This window comes from Cryptomeria japonica, chromosome 9 (genome assembly GCF_030272615.1).
Source record: "Cryptomeria japonica chromosome 9, Sugi_1.0, whole genome shotgun sequence".
NCBI lineage: Eukaryota > Viridiplantae > Streptophyta > Pinopsida > Cupressales > Cupressaceae > Cryptomeria > Cryptomeria japonica.
Genome location: NC_081413.1, coordinates 537,884,525 through 537,908,670, shown reverse-complemented (window position 1 = coordinate 537,908,670; position 24,146 = coordinate 537,884,525). Strand labels below are relative to the sequence as shown.

General features: G+C 34.5%; 3 protein-coding genes across 3 annotated transcripts; all 3 read left to right on the top strand.

Moving 5' to 3' along the window:
- The first annotated feature begins 7,934 nt into the window (after nucleotides 1-7,934).
- On the top strand, nucleotides 7,935-8,718 carry LOC131077109 (abscisic stress-ripening protein 2-like). Its single transcript, XM_058014540.1, has 2 exons — nucleotides 7,935-8,255; nucleotides 8,431-8,718. Exons 1-2 carry the CDS (start codon nucleotides 8,037-8,039, stop codon nucleotides 8,620-8,622), a joined length of 411 nt encoding a protein of 136 aa, XP_057870523.1. The 5' UTR covers nucleotides 7,935-8,036; the 3' UTR covers nucleotides 8,623-8,718.
- A 4,641-nt stretch (nucleotides 8,719-13,359) lies between these two features.
- On the top strand, nucleotides 13,360-14,157 carry LOC131077108 (abscisic stress-ripening protein 2). Its single transcript, XM_058014539.2, has 2 exons — nucleotides 13,360-13,705; nucleotides 13,879-14,157. Exons 1-2 carry the CDS (start codon nucleotides 13,487-13,489, stop codon nucleotides 14,068-14,070), a joined length of 411 nt encoding a protein of 136 aa, XP_057870522.2. The 5' UTR covers nucleotides 13,360-13,486; the 3' UTR covers nucleotides 14,071-14,157.
- A 5,853-nt stretch (nucleotides 14,158-20,010) lies between these two features.
- On the top strand, nucleotides 20,011-20,836 carry LOC131077107 (abscisic stress-ripening protein 2-like). Its single transcript, XM_058014536.2, has 2 exons — nucleotides 20,011-20,349; nucleotides 20,528-20,836. The coding sequence occupies exons 1-2, from the start codon at nucleotides 20,140-20,142 to the stop codon at nucleotides 20,711-20,713; spliced, it is 396 nt and encodes a 131-aa protein (XP_057870519.2). The 5' UTR covers nucleotides 20,011-20,139; the 3' UTR covers nucleotides 20,714-20,836.
- Nucleotides 20,837-24,146: the final 3,310 nt, after the last annotated feature.

Genomic DNA, 24,146 nt, shown 5'->3' with positions numbered 1-24,146 from the left:
AATATAAAAGATATATTTATTTTAAGGAGTATTTTTCATTCACAAAGTCGAATACGAATTTTAGGCTGAAATTTTTTTCGGCTAAGAGTCAAGGATTGAGGGGTATTTAGTCTGCCAAATTCTCTCGTGACACGATCTAGACTTAAAAATGATATTGTTACATAGTATTTATATATGTTTTTACAATATTGAATTTCTATGAAAATGTCTTGATTTTCTACAAATTTGACCATTTGAGCAAAATTGCATCACTAATTTTCAATTAGTTCCTAATTTAAGTTTCTTTTGGGGGTTAGAATATATTGTGTGATGATCAAATTTAACTTCATGCTTTTTAATTAATAAGTGGTTGTACTACTTAAAAATATAATACATACATTTACCAAAAAAAATAGTTGGAAGGTCGATATTGGCATAGTGTGATGGTTAAGTTGTGTTGAGGTTCTCGCTATCAAGATTCAAACCCCACTACGGTGTTATTGTTGAATGTTTATATTGGGAACGAGGTCCCCTATGTGTGGCCTCACTAGTTCATAGCTCTAAGTCAAAAAGTGTTTACCCCTTAAAAAATGGTTGAAAGAAGTCACATATAGATGTTTAATTGGGGTAAAGTTTATCGTCAAAATACAAGACAAAATGATAAATTTGTTGAGCAATAAGAACTAAATTAGTAAATGGGGTCAAGTCTATATCGTCAAAATACAAGACAACAAGATAAATTTGTTGAGCAAGAAGAACTATATTAGTAGAGGGAGTCATGGGCATTCAATTTGCACCATACATAAGTAGGGTCTAGGTCAATAGGAATAATTTCCTAGCTAGTGATCCTTCTCTCTTCATTTTTTTCTTAACATGTTGAATGCCATGATCAGGGGGCACATGACCAAAACAAGGAAAGGAAACTTCCAAAAATCTAGTCAACTAAGAATCCTTTGGTTGTGTGACTAGCAAGATCTATGAGTAGATTGATCCTTACATCTTCTTATAGGGGATTGAGAAACACATGTTTAAGAATCATGACCTCTCTAAGCACATGGATTATATCCATATTGATGCCCATGAGATAGAGAGTGGACCTTGCATGAGGTTGAAGTCAATGATACTCTAGCAATTATGCATGAGATATTACCTGAATGATCTAAAAACACTTAAAGATGAGTCACTTCAAGTGAAACTTTATTGGATTAAATGGGTTCAACCTTGTATCATTAAAATACAAGACAACAAGATAAAGTTGCTAAGAAACAAGAACTATATTAGTAGAGGGGATAGTGGAAGTGAGACATTAGGATTAATCTTCTAAGTTGTGATCATTCCCTCTTCCTTTTCCTCTTTGACACATTGAATGTTATGAGCAAGCGACATGGACAATTTAACAGAGAAATGAAACTTCCCAAAATATGGCTAGTTAGGCATCAACCGGTCATGTGACTCAAAGGAATGATGAGAAAATTGACCCTTGGATCTTCTTGGAGCGAACTAAGAATCACGTGTCTAAGAATTATGACCTCCCCAAAAAAATTGACCATGTCCACATTGATTCCCATGAGATAGAGAGTGGCCCTTGCATGAGGTTAGAGTCAATGGTGTTCTATCAATTATGCATGGGACATTACCCCAATGAATAAAAAGCACTTGCAGATGAGTCACTTCAAATGCAAGGTTATTGGATTGCACTTGAATCTACACAAGAACATTGGGTTGAATCATATGTAGTTTTAGTATAAAGTGAGAAATGAATATTCCTTTAACAACTAGTGAAAATAATGTATTGAAAGTATACAATATCTAGGTAAATTTAATAATGATTCTAGGTAAATATCCTAAGAAGACCATATGCTAGGATAATTTATCAAGTTGAAAGGTCTTGAAAACTTGATGAATTCAATTCCAAGCTTCCTAAGATCTAGGAGAATTCTGAAAAGGGTGCTTGAGAGTTCTTTGTTATCTATATAATGGGTAGAAAAGATTGACAACTCTTATATGAGACAATTAGGTGTGAATGGGAAGGCCTTGGTAGAGAACACACAAGGCAAAATGAGCAAAATTTGGCTCAGGAATAGCCAACCAAATATTATAGAACTTGCATTTCCCAATGAGGATTGGAGAAGAAATTTTCCATTTAATTTAGGTAGCATGTGGAGATATGAAGATAGATAGACATATTGATTATGAGATATATAGTTGTAATATAGTATGTATGGGCACCATTATCAATCCTTCCACCAAGGTTTGATGAAATGAACCCCTATTTAAATATAACATATTAGGGGAAGCAAATCAATAATAGTTAGATAAGTCTCTAAATCTAGATTCTAGAAAATTTGTAGTTCAATTTGGCCTCATGCTAAGAGAGTAAATTCTTAGTATTTTGGGAAAAATATTAGGTAGAGCCTTGATAACCTTGTTATATAATGTCAAAGCATGAATCCATACAACCTTAACAAGAAATCTGTCTTAATTACAATGAATAGGAGGCCACCAAATATATTGTTGATTAATAGATAATCCCTTACATTGATGCCATTGACATACTATAAGAGCCAACGTTTTAATTTAATTTAGCACAAGTAGAGAAATATTAGTACTTATACTAGTTTTAACTTAATTTCACAATTAATATAGTTGAGTATAAAGAATTGGTCCATAGGTTGTTATATCCCAAAAAGAAAGGTGTAAAAATATTGCAAGTCTATACTAATTTAGAGCTATTAATCAAGCAAGTGAGATCACTATGTGTGGAAAATAACTCTCCGCTAAAAGGTATAAAAGGACTACATGTACAATATATTGTAATTATTTTATGTTCTAATTTTTTAGGTTGTTCGGGCTAGAAATGGAATGTAAAACAAAATAGGACCTTAAGTGTAACATAGGGAGATAAAATTATTATGCAAATGATGCAAGATGAAATATGGGTCCTGACAACTAGGCCATGTTGAGTACCAATGTACAAATGATATCTCACAAACATAGAGCAAAACTTCTCTCCAAAAGAGAAAACGTAATTAAGATCATATACAAGTGCTAGAATGAGTGATGTATGGAGGTCTCATCAATACTCTCAAGAACTACATTAATCACAAAGTTCTAATTGATATCCCCTGCCATGAGAGAGTTCAAGAGAGAAACCAAGAAGCCCCTTATAATGAATATCTCCTATAAAAATGGTAAGTGTTTGAAAGCAAAAAATGATCCAGTGGGTACAAACAACTTGTCTCCCCTTAAGAAGAAGAAAACCAAGTACAAATGCAAGAATTCTTCCCATTCAGGATATGCTTTAAAAGATGGAACCATGAAGAATGATGATGTTGTCTCTAAAAAGAGCTCACATGTCTCATTGTCCATGAAAGATGATGATGCCACAATCCAATCAGGTAAATGCCCAATCAAGTAAATGCCCAATCAAAGAAGAAGGCAACAAACTAAAAATATGCAAAAATCAATGTTGAACAAGATCCAAAGACAAATATGATTGACAAAATGAGTGCAATGGCTATCATCAAGGAGGAGATTTGATCCCTCAAAAGTGTCCTCCAAAACTAAAATAAATGACAATCCTGATGAATAGGAATGACACAAGTCTCAAATGACTCTACACAAGGAATCAATGGAAGTGAAGGCACAACAACTATCTTTGCAGAAGAATTAGGAACCTCTGAAGAAACCTCATCCTTGTCTTCTGAAGTTTCAAAGTACTCCAAAGAATTAAATTCCCTAATAGTATCACAATCATAAGGTATCCTTTTTGAAAAGTGAAGATGCACATAGAAATTTGAAATGTGAATATTTATGAATGGTAGATTGGAATGCTTGTCTTGATGCTAGGGCTAAGTTATTAGAGATTTTAATTATTCTTGTATCAAATGCAAATGGTTTCCAAGTTAATGGAAATCTATCTTTCTTTAGGTTTGGGCTTGTAGTAATTGTTTTTGTTGTTTAAGATTCTTCTAAATTATAGGGTTTTATTCACTACTCATCTACTACTCAAAGAGGGTTTTATCCACAAGTGTTGATGAATGGTACCAATTAATTAACATACAATTCTATTCATCCCTATCCACGATTTTTATTAAAAAATATCTCCACTAAGTATACTCCTTGCCCTCTCCATCAATGTTCTACTCATGCACTCTACACATCCATTTTTTTGAGGAGTTTATGATGTTATATTAGGTTGTAAAATACCATTATTTTCATTGAATTTATTGAACTTAGATAGCTAAATAATATTCTCCACCATTGTCTATTATCTATACAATTTTTTTTTCTTGATTGATTTTCCACGATAGCCTTAAACTCTTTAACGTGATTAGATAAATTTATGCCCATGAAAATAGACCCAAGTATTTTTTAGAGATGTTATTAATAAAATAAACATAATATGGGCCTTTTACATAGGAAGGAACATCTACAGGACCAAACACATTGATATGGATAAGATCCAAAAACCCATTAGATTTGTGCAATCTCAAAATAAAATGAAATATGATTTTATTTTTCACAAATATAGTGTTCATAAAAGTCAAAATCAAGAGAACAATCAACCAACCCCTTTATGATATTTTTGTTTCTCAAGGTCCTAAAACCCTTTTCGCCTAAGTGGTCCATACATACATGCCACAACATCAAATTATTAGTTGGTAGCTTATTTTCAAGTTGAGAACATGTTTGTGAACCCAGACCACTCGTTCCTAAATACTATAAGTGTCTTTTGTTACAAGTCTTGATATTTGATCCCTTTTCTAAAAGTATTGATCATGTAGGTGTAGATGCTAGAGGTATCATTAAATTATTATAATTATTGTATGTGCTAGAATTATGGTAGAAACTTTTTCTAAGTTGAACACTTTTTGCCAACAACGTGACTTCACAAACCATATTATATTCACCACCATTGAAAACTACTTGCACATTGGTTTTATTCATCTTATTAACTATAATAGGTTTTATTACAAACCTAGGATGTTTAGAAATCCTAAAATTCCTTTGATACCCCACTAGAGGACCTGATCTTAACTTGAGTCTCATGCCCGCAAATAAGTAAAAAAAGAGTTGTTACTAACGTAGACCTTTCCACCCTCAACATTCTCATGGTCAACAAATTTCTTCTTGTGGGGAGTCATGTGGGAAGAGGTTGAAAAGTTTATCATCCATGCATTGTCACTTGCATGTATGTAAGGGATGCAAAAAAATCATTTGATTTATCATAAGAAGCTTTAGAATTAAAATAATTATCCGACTCATTATTTTCTTTCTTCTTGTCCTTGTATTTATTCTTTCAATGTAGCCTTTCTCACCACATCTCCAACATATTGCCTTCAATTATCTAAGAGACTTAGATCCCCCTCAATTCTTAGATAAGTTATTATTCTTCTCCTTTCATTTATTTTTTATATTATCCATAAGAAACTGCTACTTCCTTGGTTGATTCAAAATTTGTTTGTCTAATATCCTCTAAGAGAAGAGAATCCAATACCTCATAAAGAACTCTCTTTGAGGTAGTGTTTCTAATGGACATGTAACTATGTTATTGCATGAGTTTGGAAAATAATATAACATGATCATGTGTATCAATCTTCTTCTTCCATATTTCCACCAACATACTACATTTAATTTCCAATAGTGTTAAATGCATTAAGGTGTTCAATAATTGAAATCATATCACCCATCCTTAAAGAATATAACTTCTATGGAAACATCTCAGTCACTAATACTTTATCTTGGTACAACTCTTCTAACTACTCTTGTATGTTTTTTGTAAAGAATTTTTTCCTAACATTCATAAGCACTAAATCTACCAAATAATGTTGAATGATACTTTTTCCATTTTTCAATCTAACACAATCCAATCATTATTCTTCATGCTTGATGATTTACTCATAGAGATTGCTACCCATAGAACTTTGTCTATCAAAAAGCTCTCTTTTTTGAGTTTTCATCTAACATGAAATTTGCACCATTAATCAATCCATCCCCATTCATGATTTAATTTATATTTTACTGAAAAATTAAAATATCTTGTATGCGTTCATACTCTCACTCAAACCATGATGAGTCCAAATATCCACTTTAGAAAACACCTAGGAAACATATGTAATCATGATCCAATACCAAATGAAAGGAATATGATAGTAGAAATACTGTAGGCTACACTAGATGATGAGAAGGCACTTGCATGCAATATATATCTTTCAAAAATAAAAATACACATACAAAGGAAATTACCACATTGACACAATGTTTACCATGGGAGAACCTTTGAAAGGAGAAACTAAGTCTCTATGTATTCATAGCAACAAATCGAATTATAATACATCAATGTAAGATCAATAATTCATAAGAGAAGAGAAAAACATTGTCTTGAATTTTTTTAGTAGGATAACACCTTGCAATATTATATCATCATATGTTTCCAAACTATGCACTAGTATTTATAGGTAAGATCCAAAACTAGAAACCACAATTTCTTTCTTAAACCATGAGAAAAAAATATTGGCTTAAAGTCACACCAAATTTCCATGTAAGTCCCAATGCCCAAGTCAACAAGAGTTAACTAGAACCTAAATAATAAATCCATCTTTCAACTGTTATTTACTTTTTTGGTAACATACACATACAAACTAAAGATCTTCCTTTCAATATTCTCCAAGTCCACATAATTACCCTTTTTCATATTCTTTTTGATTTGACAACACTTGTACACACCCTAAAAATGATCATAGTTGTATTTTAGCAACTCCCATGTGACAACTAAGTGACAATCACAAATTGCCAAATTACAAACTACAAGTGTTAACTAGTGCTAATCCAAGTGGGACCACACAAAATATGTGAGTGAATAATAAATAAACACAATTAAATAATTAAAATTAAGCATTATACTTTTAAGGTTTGAAACCTTTTCCCAATAGGACTAAGGTTCCCAATTGTGATCAAATGAATTCCCTACGTGTTTGTCGATTGCCATCAAGTTAAGAGTTTCAATTAAATAAATAAAAAAAGATTCTATTTAATATTTCAAATTTTAAATTTAATTAAAGTGAGCCAAAATAGTATTTGTGCTAACGAACACAATTCATCAATCGAAATCTAATGCTAAACATAACACCACATTGTAAATAATCATATATACCAAAGTTTGTGTAATCTATGGGATATGACTAACTTTTGACAATTTATTGAATTATATACAGGGGAAGTGGCCTAGTTACCAACCATGTTTCAATTACCGTTCATTCAATTTTGCTAATTAGAAGTCCACTGAAAAATCATCTATTGGACCAATAGTTGTCCATTGGTATGCCCATTAGTTAGATAAAAAGTTAGTAATTAGATCAATTGTGCAACTATATATGTACCAATAGCACACAATCATTGGGACATTTGTGCATAAGTATTTGATCAATTGTGCAAAGTTTGTAGTGATCAAAGTGAGTAGTTCAATAGGAAATATGTATAGGACATCTATTCAAAACTATCACTTGACCCTTGCATGCATAAGAATCCCACATCTCCCAAAACATTCTTCGTAACTATTCATAAGCTAAAACAAAAGCTATAAGCACTTAAGTTGTATAAAAAGACAACTAAATTATTTTTGTCAAAATCTGATATATCATTTAGAAACTTAAGATACACAAAATTAACTATAGCAGGGCCAAAGTGAATTCAGCCATAACTCAAACCACAATCTACGCTTTGTGGGCTACTGAGGAAATGATATTGCCCGCGTATTACCGGTCCAGATTGTCCTTTCGAATCTAGATTTCTCTCTCCAATATTCTTTATCCAAAACGAGTACCTACATAAACCTCGCCTGGTACGCGGCACCATGTTCGTTTGCTTCATTATCAAGAAACGCGGCCTACATTTCCCTCTCTTCCTATAAATACCCACTTCCCTCACATTCATTTCATCACATTTCCTTAGCCCATTCCATTCATTCCAGAATTCAACCAGTCCAATTCGATTCATTACAAGATAATCTTGAGGTATTCTACTCAACAACAAAGGCTTCTAGCCGGAAGAAAGAGATGAGCCGCCACCACCACCACCACCACGGGCACCACCATCAGCATCACCATGGCCACCAAGAAGGGGGCTACCCATATGCCCCACCGCCACCACCACCAGGGGCTTATCCTCAACCAGTGGGGACTTATTATCCTTCTACAGAGGAGGAGGCAAAGAAGCACAAGCATCGTGAGCATATGGCCGAGATGGGAGCACTAGCTGCAGGTGCCTTTGCTTTGGTAGGTTTGATAACTAAAAACTTAAATTTTTTCAGTCATCATATACGTGGTTTTTGAGAGTATTGTGTATATGTTTTTGACATGGTTATTTCAGATCGTACTGTGTAATGTGTGAACGTATGACTAATAGATAATGGTGGAATAATTATCGAGTATTTGTGTGAAAATTTTGCAGTATGAAGGGCATGAAGCGAAAGTGGATCCACAGCACGCAGGGAGGCATAAAATGGAGGCAGAAATAGCTGGGGCGGCGGTCGTTGGGGCAGTGGGGTATGCTGTGTATGAACACCATGAGAGCAACAAGTCTAAGTCTGAGTCTGACCATAAACACCATGGCCATCACCACCACGGTCGCCATCATCATTGAACACAATAAAAATGAGCCCCTATTGTTGATAAATTTTATCTTGTGATCCGTGCAGGAATTTGTAAAAATAAAATCCCTATTTTCAATTTTTTTTAATGAGAAGCTTGGATTGTTGAGTTAATCTTCCCTGTTTAATGGATCTGTGTTTTGCTTAAACTTTCGTTGCTCTTTAATTGTCTTTTCTTTTTAAAAAGTTTAAATATAAAAATTATATTTATTTTAAGGAGGATTTTTCACCTATAAAGTCGAATTTAGCTATTTGATATAGGAATACGAGTCTTAGGCTGAAACCTCTTCAGCTAAGAGCCAAAGATTGAGGGTTATTCAGTCTGTCAAATTCTCTTGTTTACAATATTGAATTTCTATGAAAATGTCTTGATTTTCTACAAGTTTGATCATTTAAACAAAATTGCATCACTAATTTTCAAATAATTCCTAATTTAAGTTTTCCTTTGGGAGTTTGAATAGATTTTGTGATGATTAAATTTAACATAATGTTTTTTTATTAATATGTGGTTATATTACTTAAAAAGCATATTACACACATTCACCAAAAAAAGTAGTTGGAAGGTTGATATTGGCATAGTGTGGTGGTTAAGTTGTGTTGGTATTGTTCTTGCTATCAAGATTCAAACCCCACTAGGGTGTTATTGTTGAATGTTTATATTGGGGATGAGGTCCCATTTGTGACCTCAGTATTTTATAGCTTCAAGTCAAAAAGTGTTTACCTCTTTACTTAAAAAAAAATGGTTTAAAGAAGTCACATATTGATGTTTAAGTGGGGTCAAGTCTATATCATCAAAATATAAGACAACAAGATAAATTTGTTGAGCAAGAAGAATTATATTAGTAGAGGGGGTCATCATCATTTGATTTGCACCATACATAAGTAGGGTTTAGGTCGATTGGAATAATTTTCCGGCAAGTGATCATTCTCTCTTCATTTTCTTTCTTAACATGTTGAATGTCACAAGCAAGTGGCACATGACCAAAACAAAGAAAGGAAAATTCCCAAAATTTGGCCAACCAAGAATCCTTTGGTTGTGTGACTAGTAGGATCCATGAGTAGATTGACCCCTACATCTTCTTGTAGGGGATTGAGAATCACATGTCTAAGAATCATGCCCTCTCTAAGTACATGGATGATATCCACAGTAATACCCATGAGATAAAGAGTGGACCTTGCATGAGGTTGAATTCAATGATACTCTAGCAATTGTGCATGAGATATTACCTTAGAGATCTAAAAACACTTAAAGATGAGTCACTTCAAGTGAAACTTTATTGGATTAAGTGGGTTCAATCTTGTATCATTAAAATACAAGACAACAAGATAAATTTGCTAGTAATAAGAACTATATTAGTAGAGGGGATCATGGAACTGAGACATCAAGATTAATCTCCTAGATTGTGATCATTCCCTCTTCTTTTTCTTCTTTGACACATTGAATTTTATGGGCAAGCGACATGAACAATTTAGCAAAGAAAGGAAACTTCCCCAAATATGGCTAGCTAGGCATCCTTTGGTCATGTGACCTAAAAGGAACCATGAGGAAATTGACCCTTGGATCTTCTTGGAGGGGACTGAGAATAACATGTCTAAGAATCATGACCTCCCCAATAAGATTGATTGTGTTCACATTGATTCCAATGAGATAGAGAGTGACCCTTGCACAAGATCAGAGTCAATGACGTTTTATCAATTATGCATGGGACATTAACCCAATGAGCAAACAACACTTGAAGATGAGTGACTTCAAATGCAAGGTTATTGGATTGCACTTGATTTTACACAAAACATTGGATTGAATCATAAATTTAGTATAAAGTGAGAAATCAATATTACTATAACAACTAGTGAAAACAACATATTGAAAGTATACAATATCTAGCTAAATTTAGTAAGAATTCTAGGTAAACATCCTATGAAGACCATATGCTATGAGAATTTCTTAAGTTTAAAAGTCTTGAAAAAGTCTTGAATTCAATTCCAAGCTTCCTAACATCTAGGAAAATTTTGAAAAAGATTCTTGAGAGTTCCTTGTTATCCACATAATGGGTAGCAAAGATTGACAACTCTCATATGAGACAATTAGGTATGAATGGGAAGCCTTTGTAGAGAACAAACAAGGAAAAATGAGCCAAATTTGGCTCAAGAATAGCCAACCAAATAATATAGAACTTGCATTACCCAATGAGGATTGGAGGAAAATTTTATGATTTAATTTAGGTAGCATGTGGAGATACAAAGATAGATAGGCACAATGCTTTTGAGATATATATTTATGATATGGTGTATTCGGGTGCCATTTTCAATCCTTCTACCAAGGTTTACTAAAATGAACCCCTTTTTAAATTTAACATATTGGGAGAATTGAATCAATAATAGTTGGACAAGTCTCCAAATTTTCATTCTATTTTTTTTTTTTTTTTTCAATCTGGTCCCATGTCAAGAGAGGAAATTCTTAGTATTTTGGGAAAAATATTAGGTAGAGCCTTGATACCCTTGTTATAGAATGTCAAAGCATGAATCCATAGAGCCTTAACAAGAAATTGGTCTTAATTAGGATGAATATGAGGCCACCAAATATATTGTTGATTAATAGATAATCCCTTACATCAAGATGTCATTGACATACTATAAGAGCCAACACTTTAATTTAATTTAGCAGAAGTAAAGATATATTAGTATAGTTTTAATCTAATTTAACTAATAATATAGTTGAGTACAAAGAATTGGTCCATGGTTTGTTGTATGCTAAAATGAAAGGTGTAAATATATTACAAGTCTATAGTAATTCAGAATCAAGCAAGTGAGATCACTGCGTGTGGAAAATAACTCTCCACTGATGGTATAAAAGTACTACATACAATATATCTTGTAATTAATTTATTCTCTAAATTTTTAGGTTGTTCCCTAGAAATAGAATGTAAAAGAAAATAAAAGGACCTAAATTAACTCACAATTTGATCTAGTGAATGACTTGCTAACAAATAACCCAACAATGTCAAGATGATCATTAGGCTTATTATGTCAAATGATAGGTTTTAGTGGATGGTGTTTTAAGATGAGATTAGTAGATCCTCATTTCATATGAAATTTTGATGAGTTTACAAAGGAACTAGCTCTATGAATTGAAGACATATATGCAGATTGGATTTTTTAATTAAAAGAAAATAATTTGCTAGGGGAAATTTGATAACCTTAGAGGGAATAAACTCATTCATAATGATTACTACATAAAAAAGAGGAAGACTGAGGTAAGGAGCATTATTTATTTGTTGAGGTCTCTTTATGAAAAGTTTTGAAATTGATTTAAGAGTTACACCTTAAAAAAATGAATGCCTTCTCAATCATTGTATCGCATATGATTAGGTCATGGCCTAGGATTTCAAATGATAATAACATACAATTGGTCTTCAAACTAAAGTAACACCATTTAGACATAAGGGGAGACTACTCAATCCAAAGAGAGGACCAATCGTGAAGTAGGAGTTATCTAAGTTGGAAAATTAAAAAGTAATTATATATTCAACTTGTGTGTCTAACTTGGATCCATTCTAGAAAAATGAATGGAGAGAATCAACTTAATATAGTTTTTAGAGATCATACCAAACATTCTTTCAAATGTACCACTACCCCTATCCTCACTAGATTCAATCCTAGGCAAAATGAGCCAAATTTTAGCAACTCCCATGTGATAACTAAGTGATAATCACAAATTGCCAAATTACAAACTATAAATGTTATTTGTCAAGTAGTGCCAATCTAAGCAGGACCACCCAAAAGATGTGAGTGAATAATAAATGAACATAATTAAATAATTAAATACAAGCATTAGAAATGCAAGGTTATAAAACTTTTTCCCAATAGGACTAAGGTTCCCAATTGTGATCAAATGAATTCCCTATGTTCTTGTCAATTATCATCAAATAAAAATACATAACACCCCATTGTAAATAATCATATGCACCAAAGTTTGCATTATCTATGGGATATGACTAACATTTAAATTTTTATTGAATTATATATAGAGGAAGGGGTCTAGTTACCACCCATGTTTCAATTATCATTCATTCAATTTCACTTAAAAAATCATCAAGTGAGCCAATAGCTGTCCATTGGTATGCCCATTAACTAGAAAAAAAGTTAGTAATTAGACAAATTGTGCAACTTTACATATACCAATAGTGCACAATTATTGGGGCACTTGTGCATATATATTGGATCAATTGTGCAAATTTTGTAATGATCAAAGTGAATAGTTAATAGAGCAATAGGAAATATTTATGTGACATCAATTCAAAATGACCACTTTTTGACCCTTGCGTGCATAACAAATCTCATAACGTTCGTCATACCTACCTAAGAGCTAAAACAATAGCTATAAACACTAAAATTGCATACAAAAACAACCAATTTTTTTTTATCAAAATTCAATATAATATTTTATAACTTAAAATACACAAAATTAACTATAACAGCTATACTCTCCCCATATCATTGGGCAAAGTGAAGTCAACCATAGCTCAAACCACAATCTACGCTTTGTGGGCCGACTAATGAAATGATACTAACCAGCTATTACCGGTCTAGATTGTCCTTCCCCATATCTTATCCAAAACGAGTACCTACATAAACCGCGCCTGGTACACGGCGCCATGTTCGTTTGCTTCTCTATCAAGAAACGCGGCCTACATTTCCCCCTATTCCTATAAATACCCACTTCCCTCACATTCATTTCATCACATTTCCTTCGCCCATTCCATTCATTGCAGAACTCAACCAGTCCAATTCGATTCATTACAAGATAATCTTGAGGTATTCTACTTAACAACAAAGGCTTCTAGCAGGAAGAAAGAGATGAGCCACCACCACCAACACCACCAGGGGCACCACCATCAGCACCACCATGGCCACCAAGAAGGGGGCTATCCATATGCCCCAACGCCACCACCACCAGGGGCTTATCCTCAAGTAGTGGGGACTTATTACCCTTCTACAGAGGAAGAGGCGAAGAAGCACAAGCATCGTGAGCATATGGCCGAGATGGGAGCACTAGCTGCAGGTGCCTTCGCCTTGGTAAGTTTGATAACTAAAAACTTAAAAATTTCAGTCACAATACATATGCTGTTTGAGAATATTGTGTAGATGTTTTTGTCATGGATATTTCAGATCAACTGTGTAATCTGTGAAAGCATAACTTATGGATGATCGTGGAATAGTTGTTGAGTGTTTGTGTGTAAATTTTGCAGTATGAAGGGCATGAAACGAAAGTGGATCCACAGCACGCAGGGAGGCATAAAATGGAGGCAGAAATAGCTGGGGCGGCAGCCGTTGGGGCAGTGGGATATGCTGTGTATGAACACCATGAGAGCAACAAGTCTAAGTCTGAGTCTGACCATAAACACCATGGCCATCACCACCACGGTCGCCATCATCATTGAACATAACAAAAGTGTACCCCTATTGTTATAAATTTTTTCATGTGATCGACGTTTTGTGTGAAAATAAGAATTCTATTTTCAAAATTATTCTTTAATAGAAGCTTGGATTGTTGTGTTAATCTTCCCTATAAAATGGATCTGTGTTTCGCCTGAATTGTTATTTCTGGTTTAGATTGTATGAATATTTTTATCAATATTTTAGAACACACTTTTTAATCCATCATGAATGCTAGATAATAAAAGGAGATTGAGAATTATTTTTTTAAAACACATATTATTAGTGGATAGACTATATAATGCAGGCATTGCTTGCTGGAATTCAGTATTGTCACGCCTAAAACAGAACTCCGTGAAAAAAATTCCCATTAGTTACCTCACGTCTGAAAACAAATTTCTAATCGTATTTGATAGATTTAATCTTTTTGTGCTGCAAAAATCGTGTTGGAGATCTTCGAATCAGATCGTAATTCGGTGTCTATGCAATCAATATTTTCGTACTGCAAAAATCTTGTGGGAGATCTTCGAATCAGATCGTATTTCATACCCTAAGACCTCGATATTTTATATTCACTTTTCGTTTATTCTAAGTAGATTGAAGCAGCGACCCCAGGGAGACTTGTTAAATTTTAGTGTCCCTCAATCCTCAATCATGTCAAGACGTCAACTATCAACAGATTAAAGCAACAAGTGCAGGGAGATTGGTTTTGGTTCGTCTGATTTTAGGAAAAAATTGCTATGTTAGGGTTTCTTAAATTTTTTCAGGAAATTATGTTAGTTTCTCTTCATCCACATCATTGACACAATGACACAATTTGTATAGAATTTTGAGGTAAGTCACTTTTCATGGTAAGAGTGAGTTTTATTTTATTTTTATTTTTTTGGTGGATGAGAGGCAGAACTACAAAATTATATTGATTTTTATGAAAATTTATAAAAAATTAAAATTTTTACAATTTTATTGTAGTAAATTTCAGAGAGCTAGGGCACAGAGATCCTGAAAGACTATATCTGTTCTTGAGCATGTACAAATGATTAAAACCTTAGAAAATAAAAGATTAACAACATTCAAAGCCCTGAGTCGACTCAAAATAGACTTAATCTGTTAAAAATAAATCATTTGTCCTTTACTGATAAAACTATAACTTTTTTTATCAAATATTTAGATTCTGTGACATCGTTTAAAGTTTCACTTTAAAGATTTAGATAGAGTGAAAATCTAAACTCTTAGACATTTTGGTTCTGGTTTATTTTTTTATTTTTTTCCCCTGCAATACTATTTTGTAACTTTTTCTGCCCATTTTCCCTCTTCGACATTGTTGACAACAAGTCACAATTTGTGCAGACTCTCGAGATAAGTCAATTGCCATGATTTCAGCGAGTTATATTTTTTTTAGAATCTGTATGTGGCTGGATAATGTAGCTCGAAGATTTGATTTTCACAAGTCAGCATGTCTTTGGTAAATAATTCACCTGAAGGCATTTTTGAGCATACGTTTCAATTGTTTATCCTAGTACTCTAATGACATACCTCGAAATTTGATTTTATGCACAACTACGGGCAAGAACATAAAGATAATTTGCTTTGTATGACATGCAGATTGATTAATTTGACGGTATGAGTCTGATGTTGAAACTAAAAGACTAGTGGAAATGAGTTATTGGGAGTCTCTGTTGCAGAAAGATTGAGTATGTACAAAATATTTTCTAATAGAGTTTGACTGAAACTAAAAATTGTTTTTTCTTTATAACTTAGTCGTGATATTTGTTAATTGAATCAAATATGGGATACTCCATGGCAATTTTGCAGCGAGAAGAAAGCAGGGCGTATATTCACGGGATGAATTGAAGAGAAAATATATTTCCCTCCACTCACAAGTATTGCAAAAACTCAAACCGCTTCGAAGGTGATAATTTTGGATCAAGATGAAAGAAATACACAACAGTTTGGTAAGTGCAAAATAATATACTTTGTGGCTTTTGTCTATAACACAACTGGGAGGAGAAGCTCTATGGAAGTGGGTAAATTGGACAAAAATAGTGAGCTTGCTCATGTTGTAGAAGATAAAACTTATATGCTTGACCACAAACATGGTTGTCCAACTAAATACAGGACAGAGGTGCAAGCTATTGGGCACGAATGTGATCTTGCCCTCCTTACAGTTAGTAATGAGGAATTTTGGGAAGGAATAAATTTAGTTGAAACAATCTAACATTTTACATCAAACATTTGATGCTCATATGTTTGCGAACATGATAATGGTCTCAACCATGAGTTGGGCATTTCACAGATTATCAGAAGAAGTCTCAATTTTAGCTTTCAATCATTGCTTTCCTGGTGTGAGTGCTTCAACGTGTGCTATTGTTGGTGGGTGAAGGTAAGGTTTCTTAATAGGTAGGCCATAGATGAATTCGTGGTGATCACGAGGGCTATGGTATGGTAAAGGCATAAATAAACTCTCTTATGTTCAAAGGGAATCAACCTTGAGATAGGCCTCAAGGTACATTTCCAACATCCTTAAAACAACTTCAAAACCTTGCTTTGCAGTTACTCCAGACACAAAATTCTCTATTGATTGCTTTGAAAGGAGTGATTCCTCTTCCATGTCAATAGCATGATTCACACAAGTTGATGTCACAACCTTCATAATACTTGAAATATGCACATTTTACCAAAAGCACCATATCAAAACTCTAAGAAAAAGAGAGGGTGCTTCTCAAGGAAAACAATTACAAATATATTGAATAACTCTAAAATATTGATGATACTATTTGAAATGAAAAAGATTGAACCAAATTCATTTATTCTACAAAATATATAATTAAACAAGTCATATACATCAATCTAATCAAAACACACAAAATTTATTCAAAATATGCAATCAAAAAGACCAAAAGATTTTGATCATAAGAAAACATTCATTGATAAATTCTACCTTGTGCCCAATGAAAACGAATTTGTGGACCATAGGTTATATTGTGTACTCAAATAGGAGTTTGACCGTCCTGAGTACCTGTTATAACAAAAGCTTGCACCCTTGCTAAGCTATCAACCCAACAACCTTGTGAAACATGGAAACAACCCCAAAGTGTGGGACCTTGTGCAAGGGGATTGAATCTCTAGAGAAGGTCGGATTCCTTCTCAATTCAAGTGCAAGTGTTGAACAAATTCAACACTTCAAATCTTACATCTAAACCTATCCTGACAACTTGCAGAGGAAAAGGGAAGAGAGAAATGCTAAAATGAAAGGAGGTGATGCACCAAGATAAGAGATGTTTCTCTCCCCACCCGAAATGGCACAAAGAATCAACTGAAATACCCAGGAGATGCACAAAATTCAGTTGCATGAATGACCTTAACACATGTATGGAGGTTAGGACTTGTTGAATGTCAAAAGGGGAGAAGGCTTCCCACAAGTCACACCCAGAAACAGGTTAACATAACATATATGTGAAAGAAAGCCACAAACATACACTTACAATGAAGGTAAGAACACATACACAACATGCATAAGTTGAAGTAAGGAAAGAATGATGATTTCAATTCATTATAAGGGCAATGACCAAACTTACAGTTGCAAAAATGCAAGATAAATACAAGTCTTTAAGAGAAGTGAAAGAGTATAGAATAGCTCAAGCCACCAGAGAGAGAACCCTTTACAATGAGGCATAACAACCTTATATAGAAAACTAGTCACAAAATTTGTTGGAGCATTAATAGCCTTGAGTGTTGATCATGCCATCTGGAAGTGTTGCAAGCCGGAAGGAAGCTGGGAAGACTAAGGCTTGGGATCTCGGAACCTCGGGGTTCCGGAGTTCCGAGGAAGAGAAGAGGAGACTAAGGAAGGAACTTCGAAACCTCAGGGTTTCAGAGTTCCGGGGAAGAGAAAAGGAGACCAAGGAAAGGAACTTCGGAACCTCAGGGTTTTGGAGTTCCCGCAAGACAAGAAGAGACTAAGGAAAGAACTTCGGAACCTCGGGGTTCCAGAGTTCTGGGGAAGAGAAGAAGAGGCTAAGGAAGGAACTTTGGAACCTCAGGGTTCTAGAGTTCTGAGGAAGAGAAGAAGAGGCTAAGGAAGGAACTTCGGAACCTCGGGGTTTCGAAGTTTTGGGGAAGAGAAAAATAGACTAAGGAAGGAAGGGTTTCGAAGTTCCGGCAAGACAAGAAGAGGCTACGGAAGGAACTCCAGAACCTCGGGGTGGTTCCTGGAGTTCCAACAAGACAACACTTCACGCCTCATAATTCCATTGCTTTCTCCTTGATCCAACTGGGGCAGCGTTGGTCCATGGAATATATCTATGATCGATTCTCACTAATGGACAAAGGGTGTCATAAAATGACATTATTTTTGGCTAGGGGAAATTTGATAACCTTGGAGGGAATAAACTCACTCATAATGATTACTACATAAAAAAGAGGAAGACTGAGGTAAGGAGCATTATTTATATGTTGAGGTCTCTTTATGAAAAGTATTGAAATTGACTTAAGAGTTAAGCCCTAAAAAAATGAATGCCTTGTCAATCATTGTATCACATATGATTAGGTCATGGCCTAGGATTTCAAATGATAATAACGTACAATTGGTCTTCAAACTAAAGAAACACCATTTAGACATAAGGAGAGACTACTCAATCCAAAGAGAGGACCAATCATGAAGTAGGAGTTACCTAAGATGGAAAATTAAAAAGTAATTATATATTCAACTTGTGTGTCCAACTTGGATCCATTCTAGAAAAATGAATGGAGAGAATCAACTTAATATGGTCTTTAGGGATCATACCAAATATTCTTTCAAATGTACCACTACCCCTATCCTCATTAGATTCAATCCTAGGCAAAATGAGCCAAATTTTAGAAACTAATATGTGATAACTAAGTGATAATCACAAATTACCAAATTACAAACTACAAATGCTAAGTAGTGCCAATCTAAGCGGGACCACCCAAAAGATGTGAGTGAATAATAAATAAATGTAATTAAATAATTAAATACAAGCATTAGAAATGCAAGGTTATAAACTTTTTACCAATAGGACTAAGGTTCCCAATTGTGATCAAATGAATTCCCTATGTTCTTGTCAATTACCATCAAATAAAAATACATAACACCCCATTGTAAATAATCATATGCACCAAAGTTTGCATTATCTATGGGATATGACCAAATTTTAAAAATTTATTGAATTATATATAGAGGAAGGGGCCTAGTTACCACCCATGTTTCAATTATCATTCATTCAATCTCATTATTTAAAATTCCACTAAAAAATCATCTAGTGGGCCAATAGCTTTCCATTGGTATGCCCATTAAGTAGAAAAAAGCTAGTAATTAGACAAATTGTGCAACTTTACATGTACCAATAGCACACAATTATTGGGACACTTGTGCATATATATTGGATTGATTGTACAAATTTTGTAGTGATCAAAGTGAATAGTTAATAGAGCAATAGGAAATATTTATGTTCAACATTAATTCAAAATGACCACTTTTTGATCCTTGCGTACATAACAAATCTCATAACGTTAGTTATACCTACCTAAGAGCCAAAACAATAGCTATAAGCACTTAAATTGCATACAAAGACAACCAATTTTTTATTTATCAAAATTCAATATGATATTTTAAAACTTAAGATACACAAAATTAACTATAACAGCTACTCCTATCCTTTCCCTACTCTCCCCATATCATATGGGCAAAGTGAAGAAAGTGAAGTCAGCCATAGCTCAAACCACAATCTACGCTTTGTGGGCCAACTAATGAAATAATACTAACCAGCTATTACTGGTCTAGATTGTCCTTCCCCATTCCTTATCCAAAACGAGTACCTACATAAACCGCGCGCGATACGCGGCGCCATTTTCATTGTTCCTTTGCTTCATTCTCAAGAAACGCGGCCTGCATCTCTCTTTCTTCCTATAAATACCCACGTCTCTCAGATCCATTTCATCACATTTCCTTACCCCATTCTATTCATTGCAGAATTCCCCCAGTCCAATTCGATTCATTACGAGATAATCTTTTGGTATTCTACTTTAACAACAAAGGCTTGTAGCAGAAGAAAGAGATGAGCCACCACCACGACGGGCACCAGCATCAGCACCACCATGGCCACCAAGAAGGGGGCTACGCATATGCCCCACCGCCACCACCACCAGGAGCTTGTCCTCAACCAGTGGGGACTTATTACCCTCCTGCAGAGGAAGAGGCGAAGAAGCACAAGCATCGTGAGCATATGGCCGAGATGGGAGCACTAGCTGCAGGAGCCTTTGCTTTGGTAAATTTAATAGCTAAAAACTTAAATTTTTCAGTCATCATATATGTGGTTTTTGAGAATATTGTGTATACAATTTTAACATATATGGGTATTTCAGATCATACTGTGTAATCTATGAACGTATAACTTATATATCATGGTGGAATAGTTGTTAAGTATTTGTGTGTAAATTTTGCAGTATGAAGGGCATGAAGCGAAAGTGGATCCACAACACGCAGGAAGGCATAAAATGGAGGCAGAAATAGCAGGGGCGGCGGCTGTTGGGGTAGTGGGGTATGCTGTGTATGAACACCATGAGAGCAATAAGTATAAGTCTGACCATAAACATCATGGTCATCACCACCACGGTCGCCATCATCATTGAACATACTAAAAATGTAAATCTATTGTTGATAAAAATTCTCATGTGATCCACGCAGTTTTTTGTGAAAATAAGAATTCTATTTTCAACGTTATTCTTTAATAAAAGCTTGGATTGTTGTGTTAATCTTCCCTATTCAGTGGATCTGTGTTTTGATTGAATTTTCGTTATACTTGTTATTTCTGATTTAGATGGTATGAATATGCAGGAGATTGAGATTTTTTTTTTTTTTTTAACACACATTATTAGCGGATAAGCTATATGATGCAGGCATTGCCCGCTGGAATTCGGTATTCTCACGCCTGAAAGAGAAACCCGTGCAAAAAATTCTCATTAATTACTTCACTTTTTAAAACAAGTTTTTAATGATATTTAATATGATTAATATTTTAGTGCTGCAAAAATCTTGTTGGAAATCTTACAAGACTTAAAAGTGTTAAACACTCAAAATTGATTGACATTTTTTGTTAGTTTTAAACGAAGCAGAAAAACATGACAATCAACAATAAAATAGAGAAAACAAAACAGAAATGAAAACATAACAACACATAACACGAAGCCACTAAGTGGCTACGTCCACTAGAAAGCAGGGAGAATACTTATTAACCAATATCGTTAATTATCCATAACCCCCGTGACAGAACATCATCGTTTGGAATTCCATCCGCCTTTGCCAACTCCACACTATCCTTAGCACCTTTTGAAGCTTCAATTACAAGGTTCAAAGGTCTGGAAGAGAAGCGTGCAATCAATGCATTCCATTCTATCTCCACTTTTGCAATCTTTATCAATAAATCATTGCTTTTGCAATCTGCCTCTTCTTCTTCAAGGTCATCCTCATTCACTAGATTCGAGACTACATCCTCCTCACCCTGGGAGGCATCCTCCTCATCTTGGAAGGGAAACAAACCAGTCTCTTCTTCTTCAAACAACAAATACAACAAACCCTCTTCTTCTTCAGCCGAAGTCTCCTCTTTCCAGCCATCCCACCAATGACATTTGGTTTCAACCTCCACTTATACATCACTCTCTACCAAGTCTAGACTGCCAAGAAATTTTTCGATGATTGATTCGGCTTCATCATCTGATTCGGCCTCATCATCTGAAACTTCAGCCTATTTGTCAATAAAATAAAAGCACCTAGCTCCGGGATCAAACACAAAGTAAGGGCACCCATATCCAGGATCAACTATCCAATTGGATCCCATCTCTGCTCAAGCCAACCATGGCTCTGATACCAATTGTTAGTTTAAAATGAGCAGAGAAGAACATAAGATAAACACAAAATAGCAAAAAAGAAAATTAGACAACAAGAACGCAAGACAAATTTATAGCGGTTTGGCAAATTGCCTACATCCACTCTCAAAGCAGGGATCTATCACATTAACTGATATCAATTCTACAGTACATACATGATTGCACTCAGTCATTTATATAGACATCTTAGATATGAAATGAATAGTCTTCTAGGGAGACAAATGACCATGTGACTGTTGGGCTTCATATTCCCAACAATCTTCCCCGTGAAGTCCAACCGGCACAGCTGTGCACAATGACATCCCTGCTTCCATTTTCGAAATTCACATTACGTCCACAGAACCTAAAAAATTCACATTTTTTAAAGAATTTTTTAGGCTTAATATGTTGCTTAATGCATGTGGTCACACTAAGAATACATTTCTACATTTAAAACTGTTAAAAACTTAGAATTAATTAACATTCTCTACACTTAACATTATTTGCTTAATGTGTAGCTTAAGACTAACCGTATATTTCATATTTACTTTTCATTTATTCTAAATAGATTGAAGCAGCGACCCAGGGAGACTAGTTAAATTTTAGTATCCCTCAATCCTGTTAAGTTGTCAACTATCAACAGATTGAAGCAGCAAGTGCAGAAAGATTGGTTTTGGTTTTGGTTTGCCTGATTTTGGGAAAAAATTGCTATGTAGGATCTCCTAAAATTTCCAGCAAACTCTTCCCATTTTTCTTCATCGACATCATTGACACAATGACACAATTTGTATAGAATCTTGAGGTAAGTCACTTTTCTTGGTAATAGTGAGCTTGATTTTTTCGCTGCGGTACGGCTTCGTAATTTTTCCTGCAAACTCAGCCCATTTTCCCTCTTCGACATTGTTGACAACACATCACAATTTCTGCAGAGTCTCGAGATAAGTCATTTGCCATGATTATAGTAAGTTATATTCTTCTTAGAATCTGTATGTGGCTGGATCATCTAGCAAAGATATGATTTCCACAAGTCCGCAAGTCTTTGGTAAATAATTCGCCTGAAAGCATTTTCGAGCATATGTTTCAATTGTTTATCCTAATACTCTAATGGCATACGTCGAAATTTGATTTTGTGTGTTAACTTGTCATAATATATCAATATGCACAACTATGGGCAAGAACATAAAGAGAATTTGCTTTGTATGACATGCAGACTATTAATTTGACGGTATTGAGTCTGGTGTTGAAACTAAAAGACTAGTGGAAATGAGTTATTGGGAGTCTCTCTTGGAGAAAGATCGAGTATGTACAAAATCTTTTCTAATAGAGTTTGACCAAAACTAAAAATTGATTTTTCTTTATAACTTAGTCATGATATATGTTAATTGAATCAAATTTGGGATTCTCCATGTCAATTTTGCAGTGAGAAGAAAGAAAGTGGGTATATTCACAAGATGGAATGAAGAGAGAATATATTTCCCTCCACTCACAAGTATTGCAAAAACTCAAACCGCTACGAAGGAGATAATTATGGATCAAGATGAAAGAGACACACACCAGCTTGGTAAGTGCAAAATAATATACTTAGTGGCTTTTGTCTATAACGCAACTGGGAGGAGAAGTTCTATGGAAGTGAGTAAATTGGACAAAAATAGTGAGGTTGCTCATGTTGTAGCAGATCAAACTTTTGTGCTTGTCCACAAACATGGCTGTTCAACTAAATACAGGGCAAAGGTGCAAGCTGTTGGAGTTGGGCATTTCACAGATTATCAAAAGTTGCCTCAATTTTAGCTAAGATGTGTACCCCTCATACCTGGTCTGCGATTAGTTTATTTTACAAGTAGAAAACATATGTACATTGTTTGACAGTTTCTCTATTCTTTAGGGGTTGGGTTATCATTGCTCTATACAAAAATACTTAAGGGCTTGCTTCTGTTTTGCATGGAGAAGAAAACCAATAGCTGAGAAATGAAGATAGTACAATAGATTATCTCTCTGCTTTCAATCTAGAGTGAGCTTTTTGAGCTATTTCCACCCATTCTCATAATAGTAGAGCACCCACTAATCCTAGTAGCACCAAGTACTCCCGTTTTTATTAGAACTCTATAAAGAATAGAGATTTCTACCTTGCATAAAATATTAATAAAACGAAGCATGGAAATGTTTATTTGTAGTTAGGGAAGTGCGGAATCAGAGTGTTTAT

Coding starts and splice junctions, on each gene's coding strand:
- LOC131077109 (XM_058014540.1), top strand. CDS start 8,037: ATGAGCCGCCACCACCACCACCACCACGGGCACCACCATCAGCATCAC. Junction 8,256..8,430: donor CTGCAGGTGCCTTTGCTTTG/GTAGGTTTGATA, acceptor AAAATTTTGCAG/TATGAAGGGCATGAAGCGAA.
- LOC131077108 (XM_058014539.2), top strand. CDS start 13,487: ATGAGCCACCACCACCAACACCACCAGGGGCACCACCATCAGCACCAC. Junction 13,706..13,878: donor CTGCAGGTGCCTTCGCCTTG/GTAAGTTTGATA, acceptor TAAATTTTGCAG/TATGAAGGGCATGAAACGAA.
- LOC131077107 (XM_058014536.2), top strand. CDS start 20,140: ATGAGCCACCACCACGACGGGCACCAGCATCAGCACCACCATGGCCAC. Junction 20,350..20,527: donor CTGCAGGAGCCTTTGCTTTG/GTAAATTTAATA, acceptor TAAATTTTGCAG/TATGAAGGGCATGAAGCGAA.